The sequence below is a fragment of the Gorilla gorilla genome, chromosome 2, assembly GCF_029281585.2.
Source record: "Gorilla gorilla gorilla isolate KB3781 chromosome 2, NHGRI_mGorGor1-v2.1_pri, whole genome shotgun sequence".
Taxonomy (NCBI): Eukaryota; Metazoa; Chordata; class Mammalia; order Primates; family Hominidae; genus Gorilla; species Gorilla gorilla.
In genome coordinates, this window is record NC_086017.1 from 67,361,464 (window position 1) to 67,385,863 (window position 24,400).

The 24,400-nt window shown below is 37.6% G+C and overlaps 1 protein-coding gene, 1 long non-coding RNA gene and 1 other non-coding gene across 4 annotated transcripts in view; 2 read left to right on the forward strand and 1 right to left on the reverse strand.

Moving 5' to 3' along the window:
- The window catches only part of DNAH12 (dynein axonemal heavy chain 12), a 257,576-nt gene that overhangs the window by 205,667 nt on the left and 27,509 nt on the right, over positions 1-24,400 (reverse strand). Inside the window, exons 5-12 of one of the 2 annotated variants that reach the window (XM_004034353.5) lie at positions 18,275-18,464; positions 16,639-16,711; positions 15,646-15,804; positions 14,926-15,121; positions 11,291-11,479; positions 9,592-9,748; positions 8,588-8,679; positions 5,258-5,795 (exon numbers count right to left, since the gene is read on the reverse strand). In XM_004034353.5, the coding sequence (XP_004034401.4) occupies positions 5,757-5,795; positions 8,588-8,679; positions 9,592-9,748; positions 11,291-11,479; positions 14,926-15,121; positions 15,646-15,804; positions 16,639-16,711; positions 18,275-18,464 (1,095 nt within the window). In that variant the 3' untranslated portion in view covers positions 5,258-5,756. Of the gene's footprint in view, positions 1-5,257; positions 5,796-8,587; positions 8,680-9,591; positions 9,749-11,290; positions 11,480-14,925; positions 15,122-15,645; positions 15,805-16,638; positions 16,712-18,274; positions 18,465-24,400 lie in introns of those variants that run through there. The other variant, XM_055383181.2, reaches the window with a different exon arrangement.
- LOC129532659 (uncharacterized) overlaps positions 13,412-24,400 on the forward strand; it is a 36,556-nt gene continuing 25,567 nt past the window's right edge. The window contains exon 1 of the long non-coding RNA XR_008678493.1: positions 13,412-13,482. This is a non-coding gene — a long non-coding RNA (uncharacterized lncRNA). The remainder of the gene's footprint in view (positions 13,483-24,400) is intronic.
- Positions 19,931-20,036, forward strand: LOC115934084 (U6 spliceosomal RNA). Its single transcript, XR_004069933.1, has one exon. It is a non-coding gene; the product is annotated as a U6 spliceosomal RNA (small nuclear RNA).

A 24,400-nucleotide genomic window follows, 5' to 3' on the forward strand; every position in this document is an offset into this window, starting at 1 on the left:
AACATGGTGAAACCCTGTCTCTACTAAAAATACAAAAATTGGCCAGATGTAGTGGTAGGCACCTGTAGTCTCAGCTACTCAGGAGGCTGAGGCAGGAGAATCGCTTGGGCCCAGGAGGCGGAGCTTGCAGTGAGTGGAGATGGCACGACTGCACTCCAGCCTGGGCGACAGGGCGAAACTCCATCTCAAAAAAACAAACAAACAAACAAAAACAAACAAACAAAACTTTAATGAAACATATACTTGGTCTTGATATTTAGGACTTATAGACACTACAGGTTATACCCAGACCACAAAAAATTTAGTTGGTAATTCATAGAACATTTATTGTGTCTATTCTCTGCATAGCACTGTATTGAGATATATGGTAAAATACAAATTAAAGAGAATACAATTGGCCCTCTGTATCCATGGGTTCCATATCTGTAGAATCAACTAACGGCAGATTGAAAATATTTGAAAAAAGCCATAAAAATAACAATAAAATAATTCAAATAAAAGACAATACAGTATAACTCTTTATATAGCATTTATATTGCATTAGGTATTATAAGTAATCTAGAGATAGTTTAAAGTATACTGGAGGATGTGCATAAATTATATGCAAATACTATACCATTTTATATGAGACTTGAGCATCTGCAGATTTTGATATCTATACAGGGGTCCTAGAACAAATACCTGCAGCTACCAAAAGGCAACTATATACCATCTCTGAATTTGTGAAAGTAATAATGCATTTATGCATTCACAAAATAGTTTCATGAACCCATAAAAACCAAATAAGGTAAAAAGTATGCATATTAGAAAAAAACACATAGTCGTGTCAATAGCTGCCAAAAAAGCATTAAACAAACTGGTGTAAAGGTAGTGAGTTATCTCATTTGATTGTTCACAGTCAATCACAGATCAAACTGCTTGTTCTACTCTTTCCCCTTTCTCATTATTGGGTACTTGACCAGTCAAAAAAGAAAAAAAAAAGCATTTAACGAAACCCAACACTCTTTCATGTTAAAAACACAAACTAGGAATAGAAGGTAACATCCTCAACTTTCATAAGGCATGTCTAGGAAAAACCTACAACTAATATTATACTTAATGATGAAAAAATGAACATTTCCCTCTAAGATCAAGAACAAGATAAGGGTGGTTCGTTCTTGTAATGCCAGAGCTTTGGGAGGCTGAGGCAGGAGGATCACTTGCATCCAGGAGTTTGAGACCAGCCTGAGCAATATAGTGAGACCACATCTCTACAAAAAATACTAAAATTAGCTGGGTGTGATGGCACACGCCTGTTGTTCCAGCTACTTGAGAGGCTGAGGTGGGAAGATTGCTTGAGCCAGGGAGGTCAAGGCAGCAGTGAGCAGGATTCTACCATTGCGCTCCAGTCTGGGTAACAGAGTGAGACCCTGTCTTAAAAACAAAACAAAACAAAAATGTGTACTACATTGGCTGGGCACGGTGTCTCACGCCTGTAATCCTGGCACTTTAGGAGGCCGAGGTGCATGGATTCTTTGAGCCCAGGAGTTTGAGACCAACCTGGGCAACACAGTGAGACCTTGTCTCTACTAAAAATAAAAAAAATAAAAATTTAGCCAGGCATGGTGGCCTGTGCCTGTAGTCCCAGGTAATTGGGAGGCTGAGGTGGGAGGATCACTGGAGCCTGGAAGCTTGAGGCTGCAGTGAGCTGAGATCATACCACTGTACTTTAGCCTGGGCAACAGAGTGAGACCCTGTCTAAAACAAAACAAAACAAAACAAAACAAAACAAAACATTGTACTAAAACAAAACAAAACAAAACATTGTACTAAAACAAAACAAAACATTGTACTACAGGTACTAGCTGTGAAATTAGGCAAGAAAAATAAGTAAAACGAACTCAGATTAGAAAGGAAGTAAGACAATCACTATTACACATGACATGATATTGTATACAGAAAATTCAGGGCCAAGTGTGGTAGCTCTCATCTGTAATCTCAGCAGTTTGGGAGGCTGAGGCAGGCGGATCGCTTGAGCTCAGGAGTTTGAGATCAGCCTAGGCAACATGGCGAAACCCCTTCTCTACAAAAAATACAAAAGTTATCCCACCATAGTGGCATATGCCTGTATTCCCAGCTAGTCAGGAGGCTGAGGCAGGAGGATCACTTGAGCCTGAGAGGTTAAGGCTGCAGTGAGCTGTGACAGCACCACTACAATCCAGCCTGGGCAACAAAGCAAGACCCTGTCTCAAAAAAAAAAAAATGTTACTAGAGATAAACAGAGATATTTTAAAATAATAAAAGGGTCAATCCATCAGAAAGATATGACATTTACACATATATTTGCACTTAATAACAGAGTACCAAAATATGTGAAACAGTAAATGACAGAAATAAATTATACTTTTTCAGTAGATTGATTGTATAATATGTGAATTACTTCTCAATAAAGTTGTTTTGTAAAATAAAAGCTAGAGTATTAGAATCAGTAAAAACTTCAGAATAAGAAATATAATCAGGGGCCAGGCATGGTGGCTCATGCCTGTAATCCTAGCATTTTGGGAGGCCGAGGTGGGCAGATCACCTGAGGTCACGAGTTCGAGACCAGCATGGCCAACAGGTTGAAACCCCACGGCTACTAAAAATACAAAAAAATTAGCTGGGCGTGGTCGCTGGCACTTGTAATCCCAGCTACTAGGGAGGCTGAGGTAGGAGAATCACTTGAACTCAAGAGTTGGAGGTTTCAGGGAGCTGAGATCGTGCCACATTAGGACACAAAAAGTATTAACCTCACTCTAGCCTGGGCAACAAGAGTGAGACTCTATCTCAAAAAATATACATATATTTATATATTTTGTATATATTATATATATTTTTATGTATTTATATAATATATAAATATATAAATATTTCTTTCAAAGTTGTTATACCATTTACAGTCTCACCAGATTATATCTGCTGGTGAGATTATATATAAATATATGAATATATTTATATATTATATATTTTATATATTATTTTATATATTTTTACATATTTATATATTTTAATCCTTGATTTTATATATATTTATATATTTATATGTTTTTTATAAATGTATTTATATATTTTATAAATATATATTTTAAAATATATTTTATATATAAATTTTATAAATATAAAAATATATAAATATATTTCTATATTTATATATATTTTATACTATTTTATCTATTTATATATTTATATATTTTAATCCCCGATTTTATATATATTTATATATATTATATATATATAAGATCAGGGACTTAAAATGTTATTTTATAATAATAAAGAATGTTCATCAAGAAAACATAACAATCCTAAATATCTATGTATCCAAAACCAGAAATTCAATAGCCTGTGGCAAACCGAATCCTGTCAATGACCACTTGAGTGAACTTGGAATCATTCTGCCCCCAATCAAACCTTCATGAGAACATAGCCCCAACTGACAGCTTGACTGCAACTTTATGAGAGACCTTGAGCCACAGGGACCCAGCTGATCCAAGGCTGGATTCCTGACCCACAGATAGTATGAGATAATAAAGTCTGGTATTTTAAGGCACTAAATTTTGGGGGTAATTCAAGTTTATCCCAGGAAAACAACATTGGGTTAATATTTGAACATCAATAAATATAATTCAAAATATTAACAGAAAAAAAGAGAAAATCCATATGATCAATTAAATATATGCCAAAAAATACTTGACAAAATTCAGTGCCCTCCCATGATAAAAACTCTTGGCAAACTTGGAATAGAAGGGAATTTCATCCACATGATAAAGGGCATCTACCAAAAACCCTACTCTTAATGTATTTAATGACGAAAATCTGAATATATTTCCCATAAGACCATAAACACAGCAAGGATGCCCTATCTCACTGCTGCTATTCAGCACTGTACTGTAAATAAAAATTGCTATTAAAAATACTATTTATTGCCAGGCGCAGTGGCTCATGCCTGCAATCCCAGTACTTGGGGAGGCCAAGGTGGGCGGATCACCTGAGGTCAGGAGTTCAAGACCAGCCTGGCCAACACGGCAAAACCCTGTCTGTACTAAAAATACAAAAATTAGTCCGGTGTGGTGGCATGCTCCTGTAATCCCAGCTACTCAGGAGGCTGAGACAGGAGAATTGCTTGAACTCAGGAGGCGGAGGTTGCGGTGAGCCAAGATCGTGCCATTGCACTACAGCCTGGGCAACAAGAGTGAAACTCTGTCTCAAAAAAAAAAAAAAAATGCTATTTATAAGAAAATCCAGTAAACCCGAAACATTTTAAGGGACAGATTTAGGAAAATATTTGCAAGAGCTGTACAATGCAAACTATAACTACATTCCTGAGCGAAATTAAAGAAGGTTCAAATAAATTTAAATACACACTATGGTCATGTATTGAAAGCTTCTATTTCAAGATGGCAGCTCTTTCCAAATTGATTCAGAGATTCAATGGAATCCTAACCAAAATCCTAGCTGGCTTCTTTAGGAATTGATAGGTTGATTTTAAAATGTATATGGAAATGCAAAGCACCTAGAACAGTCAAAATAATTTTGGAAAAAGGACAAAGTGGGAGAACTTGCACTACTTGATTTTACAATTTACCATTGAACTACAGAAATCAAGGCAGCATGGTACTGGCATAAGAACAGATACATAAATCAATGGAAAATAGAGAATCCAGAAATAGACCCACAGATATAGGGTCAATTGATTTTCAACAAAGATGGCAAGATAATTCAACGAGTACAAGATAGTATTTTTGATATATGATGCTGGGGCAGCTGGATGTCCACATGAAAAACACCTGAACCATGACCCATATCCCACACCACATACAAAAGTTAACTTACAATGGGTCATAGACCTAAATGTGAAAGCTACAACTATAAAACTTCTAGACAATCACATGTGTTGTTTAGGAATTCTAAGAAAAGCTTCCAGAGTAAAATGTAGGAACAAATCTTTATGATCATGCAGTAGGAAAGATTTCTTAGAACACAAAACGTATGAACCTCAAAAGAAAAAAATTGATAGACTAGAATTAATTATAATTTAAAATGTCTGCTCTTTGAAAGACATTGTTATAAAAATAAAATGTCAAGGCATAAACTATGAGATAATATTTTCAAAACTATTTCAGATACAGGACTTTTACCCAGAATATATAAAGAATTCTTAAAACTCCATAACATTGATTATAACAATATAGTCCAATAAAATACATCCATTAGAGCTCAACAACAAAACATAAAAACCCAATTTAAAATGTACAAACAAAAGACACTTTATTTTTATTAGTAAAAAGATACACAGATGGAACGTGACATGTTAAAAGATGTTAAACATCATTAGTCATCAGAGAAATGCAAATTAAAACCACAATGGGATACCAATATACACATGAAATTAAAAAGACTGATAATCTAGATGTGAAAGTGCAGTGGGAAAAAATAAAACAATAGTAAAAAGTAAAAGACTGATAATCCCAAAGGTTGAAAAGGATGTGGAAGAACTGGAAATCTCATACACTGCTGGTGAGATTGTAAATGGTATAACAACTTTGAAAGAAATTTAAGTTTCTTCTGTTTTTTGAGACAAAGAGTTTTGCTCTGTCACTCAAGTTGGAGTGCAGTGGCATGATCATAACTCACTGCAGACTCGAACTCCTAGGCTCCAGTAATCCTTTCACCTCAGCCTCCTGAGTAGCTGAGACTACAGGTGCAAGCTACTATGCCTGGCTTAACAGTTTCTTAAAAAGTTAAAAATACACTTCCCATACCACCCAGCAATCCAGCTCCTAGAAAGAGAAATGAAAGCATATGTCTGCACAAAGACTTGTAAACAGAAGACCATAGTAACTTTATTCATAATAGCCAAAAACTGGAAACATCTCAAATATCCATCAAAACATGAATGAATAAAGAAACTATACACCTATACAGTGAAATACTACTAAGCAATAAAAGGAATAAGTTAGGCTGGGCGCGGTGGCTCACACCTGTAATCCCAGCATTTTGGGAGGCCAAGGTGGGCGGATCATGAGGTCAGGAGGTCGAGACCATCCTGGCTAACATGGTGAAACCCCATCTCTACTAAAAACACAAAAAATTAGCTGGCCATGGTGGTGGGTGCCTGTAATCCCAGCTACTCGGGAGGCTGAAGCAGGAGAATGGCTTGAACCTGGGAGGCGGAGGTTGCAGTGAGCCGAGATTGCACCACTGCACTCCAGCCTGGGCAACAGAGCAAGACTCCGTCTCAAAAACAAAAACAAAAACAAAAACAAAAACACACACACACAAAAACAAAAGAGGAAAAAACTACTGACACAAAACAAATAAATCTCAAAAACTTTATGCTAATAAAAGAAATCAGATGCAAAAGAGTATGTATATGTGATTCTATTTATCTGAAACTTTAGAAAACAAAAACCTAATCTATAGTAACAGAAAGCATGTCAGCAGTTTCCTGAGGTCAGTGTTGGGGAGAATTGACCAGGATGGGGTATAAGGAAAGTTTCTGAGGTAGAAGAAATGTTCTACATCTTAATTCTGGTGATGGTTACGTGAGTGTACACATTTGTCAAAACTCATATAACTGTACAATTAAAATGGGTACATTTTATTGTATGTAAACTAAATCTCAAGTTGATTTTTTAAAGTTAATTTCTCTTGAAATTAATAAAGAATTTTTAAAAGGGATGGAATGACAAATAAATATAGCAAAATCCTAGAATGTAGGTGGTATGCTTTGTAAAATTCCTACAATTTCTCTGTACAGTCTGGGTGTGGTGGCTCATGCCTACAATCCCAACACTTTGAGAGGCCAAGGTGAGAGGACTGCTTGAGCTTAGAAGTTCAAAACCACCTGGGGAAACATAAGGAGACACCACCTCTACAAAAAAAAAAAAATATATATATATATATATATATATATATATATATATATATACTTCTTAAAAAAATTAGCCAGGCATGGAGGTGTACGCTTCCAGTCTCAGCTACTCGGGAGGTTGAAGTGGAGGACTGCTTGAACCCGGGAGGTTAAGGCTGTAGTGAGCCATGATCATGCCACTGCACTCCAGCCTGGGCAATAGAGTGAGACCCTGTCTCAAAAAACAAAACAAAACTCTATATGTTTAAAATTTAAGATGTTAGAAAAATTAAGATGTATAAAGTATACATTAAAAAATCTAAACAGTCAATAGAAAGGGGGAAAATGAAGAAATATGCCAGTTTTAACCAATAGAACAAGGTCCCTTGAGGAGGTAGGAATCTTTTTTCTTTCAATTGCCTTTTCCCCACTACTATCAGAATTACCTTTTTTTTTTTTGAGATGGAGCCTTACTCTGTTGCCCAGGCTGGAGTGCAGTGGCATGATCTCCGCTCACTGCAACCTTCGCCTCCCAGGTTCAAGCGATCCTACTCCTCAGCACCCCTAGTAGCTGGGATTACAGGCATGGACCACCATGCTTGGCTAATTCTTGTATTTTTAGTAGAGATGGGGTTTCGCCATGTTGGCCAGGCTGGTCTCGAACTCCTGACCTCAGGTGATCCACCCACCTTGGCTTCCTAAAGTGCTGAGATCACAGGTGTAAGCCACTGCACCCAGCCCAGAATTATCTTTCTAAAACTCAGATCCGAATAGATTACTTCCATGGCGAAAAACCTTCAGAACAAAGTACAAACTCTTGAGCAAAGATACTCCAGGATTTTCCCATGTGGCTCCAACTTACATTTCGAACTTCATCATATTCTAAATCTTCCATGTACTGTGTCCCTGTTCCCTGTTCTTTAACTATTTTCATTCATTTATATTCTCTGAACACCCTGGTTCATGCTGCATCCCCTCCCTTCTCCACCTATAAAATCTATTTCAAAGCCCAACTCACATTTCACTTCTTGCATAATCTCTTCACCAATTTCCCAAAGCAAACAACACTTTGTCCATATCTCTATTCTAGTACTTATCTCTATAGTTGTTATTTCCGTGTCAGGCTTCCAGGCCAAATATAAGCTCCTGAAGACAGTGCTTATGCATTTTTTTTAAGACAGTGTCTCACCCTGTTGCCCAGCTGGAGTACAGTGGTGCAATCAGAGCTCACTGCAGCCTCAACCTCCTGGGCTCAAGTGATCCTCTTGCCTCAGCCTCCTGAGTAAGAAGGACTACAGGCATGCACCACCATACCTGGCTAATTTAAAAAACAAAAACAAAAACAAAAACAAAAAAACTTTCGTAGAGACACGGTCTCACTATGTTTCCCAGGCTGGTCTCAAATTCCTGGGCTCAAGCAATCCTCTTGCCTTGGCGTCTCAAAGTGCTGGGATTACAGGCATGAGCCACCATTCCCACCCTTTCATTTATTTTTGCATCACCAAATCTTGTTAGGTGTCTGAATGTGATAAGGAATTTTTTATTGAATTAATAAGTGAGTAAATGAATGACTAAAGAAATTATAAGGTAAGACAATGAGTTTTACTGAAATGATACTTTAAATAAGAAATTCTATTTAAGCATTTACTTTTTAGGATGGAAAGATCCTAATGTTACAAAAAAATTCAAAACGCATTAATAAAAACAATTACCACTTACCTCTGTATATTCATCAAAAGTATGATCTTCTGTCTGAAAAGTCTCTATATTCTCAACTGCAGTCCCATCAAGGAGCCAATTATATTTTTCAACTGAAAATTAATAATCTAATTAAAATCTCAATAATACCCTTTTTAGAAGATAAAACACTTTTTTTATATGATCATGGAATGGGGACCTACTCAATTAAATATTATTATTAATAGAGTATTAACATACATGATTTACTATATTTTAAGAAAATGGGTAGAATAAAAGCAAACCAAGTTAAACACAGACATTTTAAAACAAAGGTAATAGAGTATTTGAGGCTTTTAAGAATAACTTAGGGGTACATATACACCAATTAATAGAAGATGTTGGTTAACAGAATGTCAAAGAATAACCATACATCCTGACCTCACACACACTTGAGAAGACTACAGACCAATAAAATTGAGCTACAGGCTCTTTGAAACTATTCTCAGAAATTACCTTGCTTTTACCCTTGAATTATTCCCAACATTTCTTCTCTCTGCCTTTGACTTTATCACCCTGCTCCAGTTCATATGCACCCTTTGGACTGGACAACAAAATGTACTGGGTTTGATTCTTTTTTTTTTTTTTTTTGAGACGGAGTCTCTCTCTGTCGCCCAGGCTGGAGAGCAGTGGCGCGATCTCGGCTCACTGCAAGCTCCGCCTCCCGGGTTCACGCCATTCTCCTGCCTCAGCCTCCCGAGTAGCTGGGACTACATGCGCCCGCCACGACGCCCGGCTAATTTTTTGTATTTTTTAGTAGAGACAGGGTTTCACCGTGTTAGCCAGGATGGTCTCGATCTCCTGACCTTGTGATCCGCCCTCCTCGGCCTCCCTGGGTTTGATTCTTGACTCTGCCAAAAGCTACGCCTATGCTCACTTCTGGCTCTCCCTGTTCTTTCATGGCAGCCCCAGACAAACAAACACCTGACCAAATTCTAGCACAAATAAAGTGACGAATGGTATAATATTACGTATGTCATACACACCATATGTCTCATAATGCTTTCTTGCACCTTCTAAGTTCCGATGTACTGCTGCCTTCAGTGTATCAACAGCCCAGTGTAACACGTGTTCAGGAAGTTCTGTGTCAAGATTTACTGATGTTGAAGTTCCTGATAGCCAAGAGGGGATTGTTTGGACATTCTAACACAAATAAAAATAATAACAAGGTATACAATAAATATCTAACTGTATAATTAATCTATATGTAGATCTTTTTTTTTTGGAGATGGAGTCTTGCTCTATCACCCAGGTTGGAGCGCATTGGTGCGATCTCGGCTCACTGCAACCTCCGCCTCCCAGGTTCAAGCGATTCTCCTGCCTCCGCCTCCTGAGTAGCTAGTATTACAGGCGCGCGCCACCACGCCCAGCTAATTTTTGTATTTTTAGAGACGGGGTTTCACCATGTTGGTCAGGCTGGTCTCGAACTCCTGACCTCGTGATCCGCCCACCTCAGCCTCCCAAAGTGCTGAGATTACAGGCGTGAGCCACCATGCCTGGCCTATTTTTTGTATTTTAGTAGAGATGGGATTTCACCATGTTGGTAAGGCTGGTCTTGAACTCCTGAGCTCAGGCAATCCGCCCGCCTCGTCCTCCCAAAGTGCTAGGATTACAGGCGTGAGCCATTGCGCCCGGCCTATATGTAGATCTTATACTATATTTTAAAACATTCTTTTCAGATTTCAATGGCCCAAGAAAAAATAACTTGACATAAAATAATAATTTAAAATTGTATAGTTTGTAGTCTAACATAAAACAAGTTGGGCCAGGTGCAGCAGCACGTGCCTATTGTCCCAGCTACTTGGGAAGCTGAGGCAAGAAGATCACTTGAGCCCAGGAGTTCGAGGCAGCAGTGTGCTATGATCATGTCTGTGAATAGCCACTGCACTTCAGCCTAGGTAACACAGTGAGACCCTGTCTCAAACAAAACAAAACAAAACAAAGAAAACCTTAAGTTGGGTTAGTTTTCTATCATTCAACAAATATTTATTGACTAATTATTTACTGACAAATAAATATTTGTCAAATATTTATTTATTTATTTATTTATTATTGGTTTTTTTTTTTTTTTTTGAGACGGAGTCTCACTCTGTCACCAGGCTGGAGTGCAGTGGGATGATCTTGGCTCACTGCAACCTCCGACTCCCTGGTTCAAGGGGTTTTCCTGCCTCAACCTCCTGAGTAGCTGGGATTACAGGCACGCGCCACCATGCCCAGCTAATTTTTGTATTTTTAGTAGAGATGAGGTTTCACCATGTTGGCCAGGATGATCTTGATCTCCTGACCTCGTGTTCCGCCTGCCTCGGCCTCCTAAAGTGCTGGGATTACAGGCGTGAGGCACTGCGCCTGGCTGACAAATATTTATTGACAAAGTAATTATGCCAGAAATCTCTAGAAAGAACAAATATCAATTAGATCTTGTTCTTAAGAAGCTCACAACTCAGTAGAGGAGATGAGACATGCAAAAAAAAAAAATCAATTCATAGCTACAAGAAAAGTTCTAAGAAGGAAAATGTCATCTCCAGCCTTCAAGAGACTTTTTCAAAGAGAAAGCAATTTCTAATTTAAAATAATTGGGGGAGGAAAATAACAGAAAGAGTCATAACATTGTATGTACATATACACTGCATAGAGATTCGATTCAAATAATTTAAAATTCTTTCCCGATGGGTAGAGATGTAATACCTGCAGAGCTTCAGCTATTCGTTCTACCAAACTCAAAACATTATCTTCCAAATCTTGAAAGGTAGGATAAAATTCCATTTTGTCGTCATCAAATGTCAATTCTATCTTAAATATTGGCAGCCTTTGTTGATCTTTTGGGTCAAAGAGTTTTACAAATCCTTCTACAGTTCTCCGTAATAGATCCTTTAGCTGCGTGATATAAATCACTGTTACTTTAGAGAGTACAAATTCAACCTTTAACTAAAATCAGTAAACTGATTATAATTGTCTATATCTGATTATAATTGTCTATAATTAAAACATCCTATCAATCCATTTAATTGAAAATTATCTTCATTCAGCATACTATATATATATGTGTATACACACATACACACACACACACACACACATATATATATATACATATTTTTTTTAAGACAGTGTCTCACTCTGTTGCCCAGACTGCAGTGCAGTGGTGCCATCATAGCTCACTGTAACCTTGAACTCCTGGGCTCAGGCAATCCTCCTGTTTCAGCCTCCTGAGTAGCTGGGACTACGGCGCGTGCCACCACACCCAGCTAATCAGCATGATATGTTCTTATTAATTTTTAATATTTGTGGGTACATAATAGGTGTATATAAGGGTTACATGAGATATTCTGATACAGGAATGTAATGTGTAATAGTCACATCAGGGTAAATGGGATTTCCATCACTTCAAGTATTTATCCTTTGTGTTAGAAACAATCTAATTATACTCTTTTAGTTATTTTTAAAGGGATGATTAAATTATGTTTTGCTGTAGTTACCCAGTTGTGCTAGCAAATACTAGGTCTTATTCATTCATTCTTTTTTCTTTTCTTTTTTCTTTCTTTTTTTTTCTTTTTTCTTTTTGTTTGTTTTGTTTACTTTTTGTTTTTGAGACAGCGTTGCCCAGGTTGGAGTACAGTGGCAAGACCTCGATTCACTGCAACCTCTGCCTGCTGGGCTCAGGCCATCCTCCCACCTCAGCCTCCTGAGTAGCTGGAACTACATGCACAAGCTACCACGCCTGGCTAATTTTTGTATTTTTTGTAGAGACAGGGTTTTGTCACGTTGCTCATGGCTGGTCTCAAACTCCTGAGCTCAAGTGACCCGCCTGCTTTGGCCTCTCACAGTGCTGGGATTACAGGCGTTAGCCACCACACTCAGCTTATCCATTCTTTCCAACTTTTTTGTACCCATTAAACATCTCCACTTACCACACCCCCCACCCCCCACCCACTTCTCCCACTACCTTTCCCAGCCTCTGGTAACCATCCTTCTATTCTTTATCTCCATTAGTTCAACTGTTTTAATTTTTAGCTCCCACAAATAAGTGAGAACACACATTAACAAAGGTAACCTAAAACAATAAATAGAACATTATATGCAAACCCTAATTTTGTTTTTGGTTTTGGTTTTTTGGTTTTTGTTTTTGTTTTTGTTTTGAGACAGAGTCTCACTCTGTCGGTCAGGCTGGAGTGCAATGGCACGATCTTGGCTCACTGCAACCTCTGTCTCCCGGGCTCAAGCAATTCTCCTGCCCCAGCCCCCTGAGTAGCTGGGATTACAGGTGCCTGCCACCACGCCCGCCTAATTTTTGTAGTTTTAGTAGAGACAGGGTTTCACCATATTGGCCAGGCTGGTCTCGAACTCCTGACCTCAGGTAATCCACCCACCTTGGCCTCCCAAAGTGCTGGGATTACAGGTGTGAGCCACTGCGCCGAGCCTGTTTTTGTTTTTTAAGACTGGGTCTTGCTCTGTTGCCCAGGCTGGAGTGCAGTGGCACAATCATAGTTCACAGCAGGCTCGAGCTCCTGGGATCCTGGGCTCAAGCAATCCTCCCACATCAGCCTCCTGAGTAGCTGGGACAATAGGCATGAGCCACCATTCCTGGCTAATTTTTAATTTTTTTTCTAGAGACAGTGTCTCACTTTGTTTCCCAAGCTGGTCTTGAACTCCTGGGCTCAAGTGATCCTCCCACCTCAGCCACCCAAAGTGCTGAGATTACAGGCGTGAGCCACCACACCCAGCCAAACCTTAATTTTTTAATAGAATATCAACAATCTTAAAATGGTGACTCAGAACTTTTCACATTCTTTAGTAATTCTGTCCCTGGTACAGAAAATGTTCCAGAAGATCAAACAACATGGTAAAGACTGAAGGGAGGGGAGGCCTGACAGCCAGAGGTAAGTGCGTAATGGGGGGACATGCACATGGAGTGAGGTACAATGAAATGCTAGAACTAGCTCCTGTTCTCTCAAGAGCCAATTGTTAAATACTCAAGAATTTTGTGAGCCAGTTGCTAAACTCTTAGAAGCTCGAAATTTACCACTGTGGGAATATTTACACCACAGAAGTCGACAAACACTACATATCAGGGTAATTATTTTTTCTTTTGTTTGTTTATTTATTTATTTATTTATTTATTTATTTATTATGTTGAGACAGAGTCTCACTCTGTTGCCCAGGCTGGAATGCAGTGGCACAATCTGGGCTCACCACAACCTCTGCCTCTCGGTCTCAAACTATTCTCGTACCTCAGCCTCCCGAATGGCTGAGATTACAAGCGTATGCCACCACACCTGGCTAATTTTTGTATTTTTAGTAGAGAGGAGGTTTTGCCATGTTGGCCAGGCTGGTCTTGAACTCCTGAGCTCAAGTGATCCACCTGCCTGGGCCTCCCAAAGTGATGGTATTACAGGTGTGAGACACCGTGCCCAGCCTCAGGGTGATTTTCTTTCCTGGAGAGCCATATTTCTAGCACACTACTGGGTGAAGGTAAAGCCACTGGAACTTAGAAACGTGCACAAGGAGCTTCTAAAGTACGAATAATGGTTTCTTATAGAGAACCAACTGTTGGGAATTTAGCCCAGCAAACAAACATGGTTCTAAATGATCTTCAAGACATTCCTCATCTCTTTACTTTTATTAAATAATCACAGTCCTCTTAAGAGGGTAAAGGTAGAAAGGAAACCATGTATATTAGTTACAGCATTACATACTAGATATTAAATATGTATATTATCCTTTTAAATATGCTAGACAAAATTCATGGAATTGTTGGAGGTCTTTACCAAAAGGGAAAGTTTTTCTTCAAAACTATTTTTCTAGAATTGTATATCTTCAACAGTAAAAATTTGAGGAGGCCATAAATATAATTTCATAAAATTAAAAATTCCCTATTTGTCATTTAAAGATGATCAATAACTTTAAAAATTTTTTCCACCAGATACCTCTTATACAATGATCAATAACATTTTAAACCAAGATTTTACTGAGAACAAAATGAGAATCAATCAACTTGGAATCTAATAAATTCAAAAATATGTTACTAGAATAGTTCTTTTGTTAACATACTCCAAATAAAGCTATAATTAACTTATATATCCTTTAGGCATGAGCCAAGTAATTACTCATAACACTAATATATACTTCTAGATTTCCTTTCATTTTAGATAGTTTCAGAAACGCAGTATTTTTCTGCTAAAATTATTTAAATAAAATTACAGTAGAAATATTTTAATTTATTTCAAAATAATTACTTAGCACTATGTTTACGTGGAATTCTATTTAAAATATTGAACTAATTTTAATAACATTATCATTTAATATATATAAAGCGTATGTACCTGATTTGACATAAGTGTGGAAACACAGCTATAAAATGCATCCAATTTTTCAGATTTAACACCTTCTAGTGCCTCCTTCTTGGTAAAGAGATTTATAACCTTTGGATACCATGTATTCATTATCTTCTCTTCTGCGTTTCTAGTTTGTATTGATAGATCAGTTTTCAGTGATTCACAGTCAATTGGACCTTTAGCTCTATTTATGAGAAAAAGAAATGTGATTTGAAGCAAATGATACATATTGGTCTTAAAACACAATTGTTGGGCCGGGCTCGGTGGTTCACACCTGTAATCTCAGCACTTTGGGAGGCTGAGGCAGGCAGATCACGAGGTCAGGAGTTCTAGACCAACCTGGCCAACATGGTAAAACCCCATCTCTACTAAAAATACAAAAATTAGCTGGGTGTGGTGGTGTACACCTGTAATCCCAGCTACTCGGAAGGCTGAGGCAGGAGAATTGCTTGAACCAGGGAGACAAAGCTTGCAGTGAGCCGAGATCGCACCATTGCACTCCAGCCTGGATGACAGAGCAAGACTCCATCACGAGAAAAAAAAAAAAAAAACCCACACAATTGTTGAAACAAACAAGATACATTTTTTTAAACTCTAAAATCTAGAGAAAAGTGTTGAAGATTTAGGATTCCATTTTAAAAATAATACAGTCAAAAATATAGACTCAAGCAAGGAGACATTCAAATTTTAAATTTAACAGGATTTTACCTAATTCCTGTGAAGTCCAACAAAACTGTATCAGCAAATGTTGTATAACCAAGGTCCAGTAACATTTTCATAGTTGGATGAATAATGTGCAAATTAGAGAATATTTGATTTCTTGCCTGCACATAGCTAGAATGCCAAGGATTAGAATAATCTAGGCCTCTGGAAAAGCAAAACACCATATCAAACATGATTAAAATAATACACCCTAAACTTTAGGAAATAATGCTTATAACATGAAATTAGTATTGAAGTGAGAAAACTGGGGCTTGAGAAGAGGGAACTGTGGTCAGCAATGGGAACCTTAAGATACATGCATTTAATAAAAACACATCAAGAACTCAAAACTGCATTATCTTCAGAGAGAACAGAAATAATTTGTGAGTAAGGCAGAGTGATGGGCCAGATCTGAGAGCTCTGCTAACTTCCACTGTGCTTTGGCTCAGTTATCCCAGTAAAAATGAAAGAACACAGTCTTTAGGACTAAAGAAAAGCGCTGGAGAAATCTGTCTGGCATACCCCAAAGCTTACTCAAGGCTAAGTTAAGCTATGCATTCATAAAGATCTCCCCAGTTATGTATGCAGAACTAAATGAGCATAGTAGAGAGAATACCTCTGAGGGAAAAACAAGAGTACTTTTTTTTTTTAGCTGTGTTCAAAATACCTTTGAGCATCACAATTGTATACTTGAATGTAAGATCAGTTTATTTTTTATCTATATCAAAAATTGGATGAGATCACATGGACACAGGAAGGGGAATATCACACTCTGGGGACTGTGGTGGGGTGGGGGGAGGGGGGAGGGATAGCATTGGGAGATATACTTAATGCTAGATGACGAGTTAGTGGGTGCAGCGCACCAGCATGGCACATGTATACATATGTAACTAACCTGCACAATGTGCACATGTACCCTAAAACTTAAAAGTGTAATAAAAAAAATTAAAAAATTAAAAAAAATTGGATGAAGTACTGTTTTTAAAATAATTTACTCACACAGGAGATTCAGGTAAAGGACCTCCTTCATCTTCAAGCGATTTAACTGGTGGTTTCACAAGAACGCTCTGCACTAAAATACACGGATATATTAATGCTTCTTGAAAATCTCTGCACAATCTATTAATATCAAAGTTTCTAACTTTTGATTTTGGATGGTATAGTTTACTGTGCATTAAAAGGAATGTAAGAAAAAACTCCTTTATTTGAAACAAAATCAAGTTCTTGGTACTATTTTGGCCTTACTTTAGAGTAGAGTTCAGATAACGAAAAGCTTTAATAAGATCTCAGTTTTTCACATTCCATCTACTCAAAAGTCACTAGCATGGCCACTTAAAAAAATGCATTTCATGGTGGCTACCAGGGGCTGGGAGGATGTTGGTCACAGGCTACAAAATTTCAGTTAGATACGAGGGAACAAGTTCAAGAGATTATACGACATGGAGGCCAAGCGCGGTGGCTCATGCCTGTAATTCCAGCACTTTGAGAGGCCAAGGAGGGCAGATCACCTGAGGTCAGGAGTTTGAGACCAGACTAGCCAACATGGTGAAACCCCGTCTCTACTAAAAATACAAAAATTAGCTGGGCATGGTGGCAGGCGCCTGTAGTCCCAGCTACTTGGGAGGCTGAGGCAAGAGAATTGCTTGAACCTGGGAGGTGGAGGTTGCAGTGAGCTGAGATTGCACCACTGCACTCTCTTCTGGGTGACAGAGTGAGACTCCATCATAAAAAAAAAAAAAAAGAAAGCAATTATACAACATAGTGACTAGTTAGTAACAATTTATTGTACCCTTGAAAATTGTCAAGAGTAGATTTTATGTTCCCACCACACACAAAAAATGATAAATATGTGAAAAAAATGCATCAGTTAATTAGCTCAATTTAGCTATTCCACACATATTTCAAAACGTATTGTACATGATAATTATATACAATTTTTATTTGTCAATTTTTAAAAAGGAAAAAAGTTTATTCTAAAAAATAGCAAAGATTATACCCCTAATAAATCTCCCAAAACATATTAGTATTTTCTAGCAAACCTATAAATAGTATAGCTAAAATCATAAAGACAAAGTAAAAAATCAAAGAGATGTTAGCTAATAAAAAAAATACAAAAAGTACCCTTAAATTGTAAGGATTTTGACTTAAGTATAGACTCAAAATAAAAACTTTAAATAAAAATCGTATCTAAGAAATACATATAGTTTAGGCCGGGCTGAGTGGCTCAGCGTGTAATCCCAGCACTTTGGGAGGCTGAGGTGGGCGGATGGCTTGAGCCCAGGTTGACCAGCTTGGTCAACATGGTGAAACTACATCTCTACCAAAAAATAAAAAAATTAGCTGGGCATAGTGGTGTGTGCCTGAAGTTCCAGGTACTCGGGAGGCTGAGGCAGGGGAATTGCTTCAACTCTGCAGGCGGAGGCTGCAGTGAGCCGAAATAGCACCACTGCACTCCAGCCTGGGCGACAGAGATCACGTCTCGAAGAAAAAAAATAAAAAGAAAAGAAGAAAAAAACCAGATATAGTTTAAATACATAGTGTTCATTACTCATTTTGCTTATTTCTATTTTTGATTCAGTGGGGACGGGGGGAGGCCAAGGTGAAAGAAGCCTGGTGTGTGTTAGATGCTACTTACCCAAATATCTCTTCATGCTGTTTTCAAAGTCACTTGACACCTCATTTATGAGACTTTCAAGAAGTTCTTCTCTTTCTTTCCCTTCCTTTAAAGACTCAGGTATCAGCCTTAACATGTGATCCAGCCATTCCTGCTGAATAGGTACTAAAGGACTACTTTCTACACATTGCTTCATATAAATATAGTTGAACTGAGAACATAAGAAAAAATTAAATGTTCTGCATGGTTGTATCATTTCAGTGTAACTCCTGAACTCTCTCTTCCTAAGACACCATTTTTTCAGATTAAAAATATTCTGAAAAATAACATTTTCAGAATAAAAACCATTTAATCCAAAAGTACATCCCACAAATAAACCATTTTATCTTTTTCTTTATTTATGATGAATTCTTGCCAAATTAATATTCTTAGTATGGTTTTCATTTTCTCAAGGCAAAACAAAGATTCTTTACCTAACTTATTATTCCTTATTACCTAACTTATTATTATAGTATATCCACCGATTCAACAAATATTCAGACATTGTTCTAAATGCTGGGTATATAGTAGCTGAACAAAACAGACAAAGCCCATGCTCTCTTGAGATTATATTCCAGTACAATAGTAGTATAATATAATTTCATAAATTCTCCCATAAGAATGGTCTGACTAAAAATAGACACGAATGAATGAAAAGACACTTGATCTTAGTAAAGACATTTTAACGTCATGAAAATTTCACTTTTCCCAAAATTGATTTAACACAATACCAATAAAAATATCTACATATATTTTTATGGAATTAGATAAGTTGATCCTAAAGTTCATGTGGAAAAATAAACATGCAAGAATAGCCAAGAAAACCCTGAGAAAGAAAATCTGCAATGGAGGGCTAGCCCTAGGAGACAGTAGAACATACCAGAAAGCCTGGTGTAGCACAGGTGTATGGATAGACAGACCAGTAGAAAACAACAGAAAGTCCAAAAATACACCAGTATATCAGAAAATTTAGCATATGATAAACATGGCATCTCAAATCACTGGGAAAAATATGAAGGTTTTAATAACTATTTCTGGAACAACTGGTTAGCCATTTGGAAAAAGATAAAATAATTCATACCTTCCACCATACATAAGAACAAACTCCAGAATTTAACTTAAACAATGAAACTATACAAGGATCAGGAAGAAAAACATAGATGAAGTCTTTTATAACTTGAGTACAGGAAAAACCTTCCTAGCTATGATTCAAATACTAGATACAAAAAAGGAAACAAGTAATAGATTAACTTTTACTACATAAAAACATAAATGTTTGCATAACAAAAACAATTTAAAATGTCAAAAGACAATTGACAGTCTGGCAGAAAATATTTGCAACATACATCTCAGACAAAGTGTAAAGAATGCTTTAAAATTTAGGGGATGGGTGAAACTTAAGGACATTATGCTAAGTGAAATAAGCCAATCACAAGAAAACAAGTATTGCATTATTCCACTTATATAAAGTAAATAGAGCAGTTAAATTTATAGAAACAGAAAACAAAATAGTAGTTGCCAGGGGCTACAGGGAAGAGGAAATGAGGAGTTGTTATTTAATAAGTATAGAGTTTCAGTTTTGAAGATGAAAACATTCTGGAGATTCGCTGCACAAGAATGTGAAAATACTACTAAACGGTGCTTGCTTTGGCAGCACATATACTAAAATTGGAATGATACAGAGAAGATCAGCATGGCCCCTGTGCAAGGATGCACACAAATTCGTGAAGCATTCCATATTTTTGAAACAATAGATGCTGGCGAGGCTGTGGAGAAATAGGAACGCTTTTACGCTGTTGGTGGGAATGTAAATTAGTTTAACCATTGTGGAAGACAGTATGGCGATTCTTCAAGTATCTAGAACCAGAAATACCTTTTGACCCAGCAATCCCATTACTGGGAACACACCCAAAGAAATATAAATAATTCTACTATAAAGACACGTGCATACATATGTTTACTACAGCACTACTTACAATAGCAAAGTCATGGAACCAACCCAAATGCCCATCAATGATAGACTGGATAAAGAAAATGTGGTACATGGCCAGGCATGGTGGCTCACACCTGTAATCCCAACACTTTGGGAGGCCGAGGTGGGTGGATCATGAAGTCAGGAGTTCAAGACCAGCCTGGTCAAGATGGTGAAACCCCTTCTCTACTAAAAATACAAAAAAATTAGCCAGGCGTGGTGGCAGGCACCTGTAATTCCAGCTACTTGGGAGGCTGAGGCAGAGAATTGCTTGAACCCAGGAAGCGGAGATTGCAGTGAGCCGAGATCACGCCACTGCACTCCAGCCTGGCAACAGAGCGAGACTTCATCTCAAAAAAAAAAAAAATGTGGTACGTATATACTATGGAATACTACACAGGCATAAAAAGGAATGAGATCATGTCCTTTGCGGGGACATAGATGAAGCTGGAAGCCATCATCCTCAGCAAACTAACAAAGGAATGGAAAACCAAACACCGCATGTTCTCACTCATAAGTGGGAGGTGAACAATGAGAACACATGGACACAGGGAAGGGAACAACACAAAACAAAGCCCACTGGGGGATGGAGGGCAAGGAGAGGGATCCTAGAGAATGGGTCAATAGGTGCAGCAAACCACCATGGCACACGTATACCTATGTAACAAACCTGCACGTTCTGCACATGTATCCCGGAACGTAAAGTAAAATTTAAAAAATTATAATAAAAAAATAAAACACTACTAAACTGTACCCTTAAAAATGGTTAAGATGGTTTTATGTTATGTGTATTTTATCACAATTTGTAAACATTTAGGGGGAAACAACATCAAAACTACAACAGAAAAATGGGCAGAAGATATAAATTAACATTTCACAATAAAAATATAATTAAAATGGCACTTAAACCATATTTTAAATGTATAATCTTACTCATAATTACAGAAAGCAAATTTAAACTACCCTGAGATACCATCTGTCACATATCAGATTGACAAAAAAATTTTTTTTTAAATATGACCCCCACATTCTTTTGTGAAACTATGGGGAAGCAAACACTCTCATAAATGGCTAGCACATTTTGGAAATAAATTTTGCAATATCTAATAAGACTACATATTGAAGTCCCACTTAGAGAAATTAAAACAATACCTCCAGCAGTATGAAAGCATACATATACAAGGTATTCATTGCAGCAAAATGCTGGAAACATTTAAGAGTGGCTGATACATACATTCATGTTCTGTGCAGCAATAGTGAAAAATGAGAAAGATCTCTAAAAATTGATATGGAGCGATTTCTAGGATACATTATTAAGTTAAAAACAAAATGCGGCCAGGCGCAATGGCTCACACCTGTAATCCCAGCACTTTGGGAGGCTGAGGCGGGCAGATCACCTGAGATCAGGAGTTTGAAACCAGCCTGGCCAACATGGTGAAACCCCGTCTCTACTAAAAATACAAAAATTAGTTGGGCATGGTGGCGGGCACCTGTAATCCCAGCTACTTGGGAGGCTGAGGCAGGAGAATCGCTTGAACCTGGGAGGCAGAGGTTGCAGTGAGCCGAGACTGTGCCACTGCACTCCAGCCTGGGTGACAGAGTAAGACTCTGTCTCAAAAAAAAAAAAAGAAAAATAAATAAACAAACAAAAAAAAGCAAAATGCAAGAGTATCTACAGTATGATGCATTTTGTATAAGATAAAAGGAAATAAGAAAACATACCTGTTCATTTGTAAAAAAATTAAACACAGGAAGGATAAATCAAAAATTAATGAGATTGGTTATATGAAACAGTAGCTTGGAACAGATAGAAAGTATGGGGGCATGGGAACAGGGTAGAAGGGATGGGAGATGCTTCTCTGAGGTGTACTTTTGGTATAGTTCTGATTTTAAACCTTGCTGTTGTTTTACCTGCTCAAAGTATAAGTAAAAGATATCATCATGAATGAGGGAGAAAAGAAACTCCAAATGAAAACAAACCAATGAACCTACCTGAATTTCAAGTTATTAATAATTACCTAGCTGAAAATGTATTAATAATTACCTATTGAAAAGGAGTGTAGAACTAACCAATACTGAACACAATATTTTAACCATATATCCTTATGCTAAGTACAAAAGACAATAGGTGAATATTAAACTATGGTGAGGTTTGTTTTTCACAGTAGTATGAGTTAGCAATTTTGAAATTATTTATGTATACTCCAGGATTTAACAAAATAAGTAAACCTTGTGGCTAATGGATGAAAGCCAGATCCCTCACTATCAGAGAAGGAAGCTATGCATAGAGAAAGGGGGACAGGCTAGAACAAACCCTGCGGTGTTACTGGAATAGGAGGTATCAGAATGAATCCATGGGTTTTGAGAGAGAGAGAGAAATAATTATTTTCTAGATCTTCTGCTGAGAAAGCCAGGAAGCAATGACACTCAGTATCAAGGAGAACATTTAACACACATATCATGGTTTTTAAATACCATTCTCCACTAAAAGGAGCAAAAGATCCCTGGAGAAATGACTGATTATAGGGCTAGAATAGAAAAAGTATACATAGCATGATCCTGGAACATCTTATTGTGCCAGAAAGTAAGGACATGCTCAAAGAATGATGGGATATGTAAAAAAAGACGAAAGAGTCAACTTTAAGGGCTCCCACTGGCCAAATGTGGAACAACTAAACTTTAAAATTAATAATAAAGCCAGGCCTTGTGGCTCATGCCTGTAATCCCAGCTACTCAGGAGGCTGGGGTGGGAGGATGGCTTGAGTCCAGGAGTTCAAGGCTGCAGTGAGCCATGATCACAACACTGCTCTCCAGCCTGGGCGACAGAGCAAAACCCCATCTCTACAAAATAATTATTATTAATGATAATAATACATTATAACTTAATAGTTAAAATAAAAATCTATAGTCCACACTGATCTAAATGAACGAATAAGTGAAGAAAAATATTAAAAGTTCTTTCTTACTACAGAATTCCAACAAAAAATGTAAAAGAAATGATAGAAAAATTACTATTTGGCAACAACCATAGTAATCATTGTTACAGGCAAAGATGCTAACATTATGGGAACAGATAAAGCATACAGGGGAATTCTTTGTACTCTTTTTTGCAACTTTTCCGTATGTCTAAAATTATTTTGAGATAAAAAGATTTTTTAAATGTGTAGCCTAGATGGACATTTTTTCTTTTGTCTCTTACTTTTATTTTTTTTCAATTAGTTGCTCACTCCAAAATTCTTACAGAAGGACATTTTCTATGTCCACTCCATTAATGTACTGCTTAGTCTTTTTTTTTTTTTTTTAAATGGAGTCTCCCTCCGTCGCCCAGGCTGGAGTGCAATGGCATGATCTTGGCTCACTGCAGCCTCCATCTCCTGGGTTCAAGCGATGTTCCTGCCTCAGCCTCCTGAGTAGCTGAGATTACAGGCGTGGGCCACCATGCCTGGCTAATTTTTTTCTTTTTAGTAGAGATGGGGTTTCACCATGTTGGTCAGGCTGGTCTCGAACTCCTGACCTCATGATCCACCCGACTTGGCCTCCCAAAGTGCTGGGATTACAGGCATGAGCCACCATGCCCGGCCCATGTACTGCTTAATCTTAAAAGTCTTGTGTGATAGTCCCCAGTCCCTCACTATATCAATGGGCTGACCTCTGTCTAGCAATGAACTTGGTCCTCTCCCTACTCCAGCTCTTCCATCCTCTCTAGATGATCTTAATAATAAGTGTCGCCAATTACCCTGCAAAATCAGACCAAAGACTAAGAATCATCCTTGGTTCCTCTTTTTCTCACTGCCCACATGCACCCTATCTGCAAGTCCTGTCGCATTTACATCCAAAATATATCCTGAGTCTAACAATTTCTCTCTAGCTCTATTGCTATCACTCTAGTCTAAACTATTCTCTCTCACCTAGACTGTTATCTTGTACAACTACCTGGTTCTTCCTTTATACTTTTGCTGTAGCCACAATCCATCTTCTAAAGAATCTAAGTGGGCTTTTTCATATAATTGTCAAAGTGACTTTTTATCATTAAAAGTAAATCAAGTTATGTTATCCCCATGGGTAGAATCCTCCAATGACTTCCAATTGCCACTCTGAGTAAAATCCAAGCAACTTACCATAGCCTGCAAGGCCCT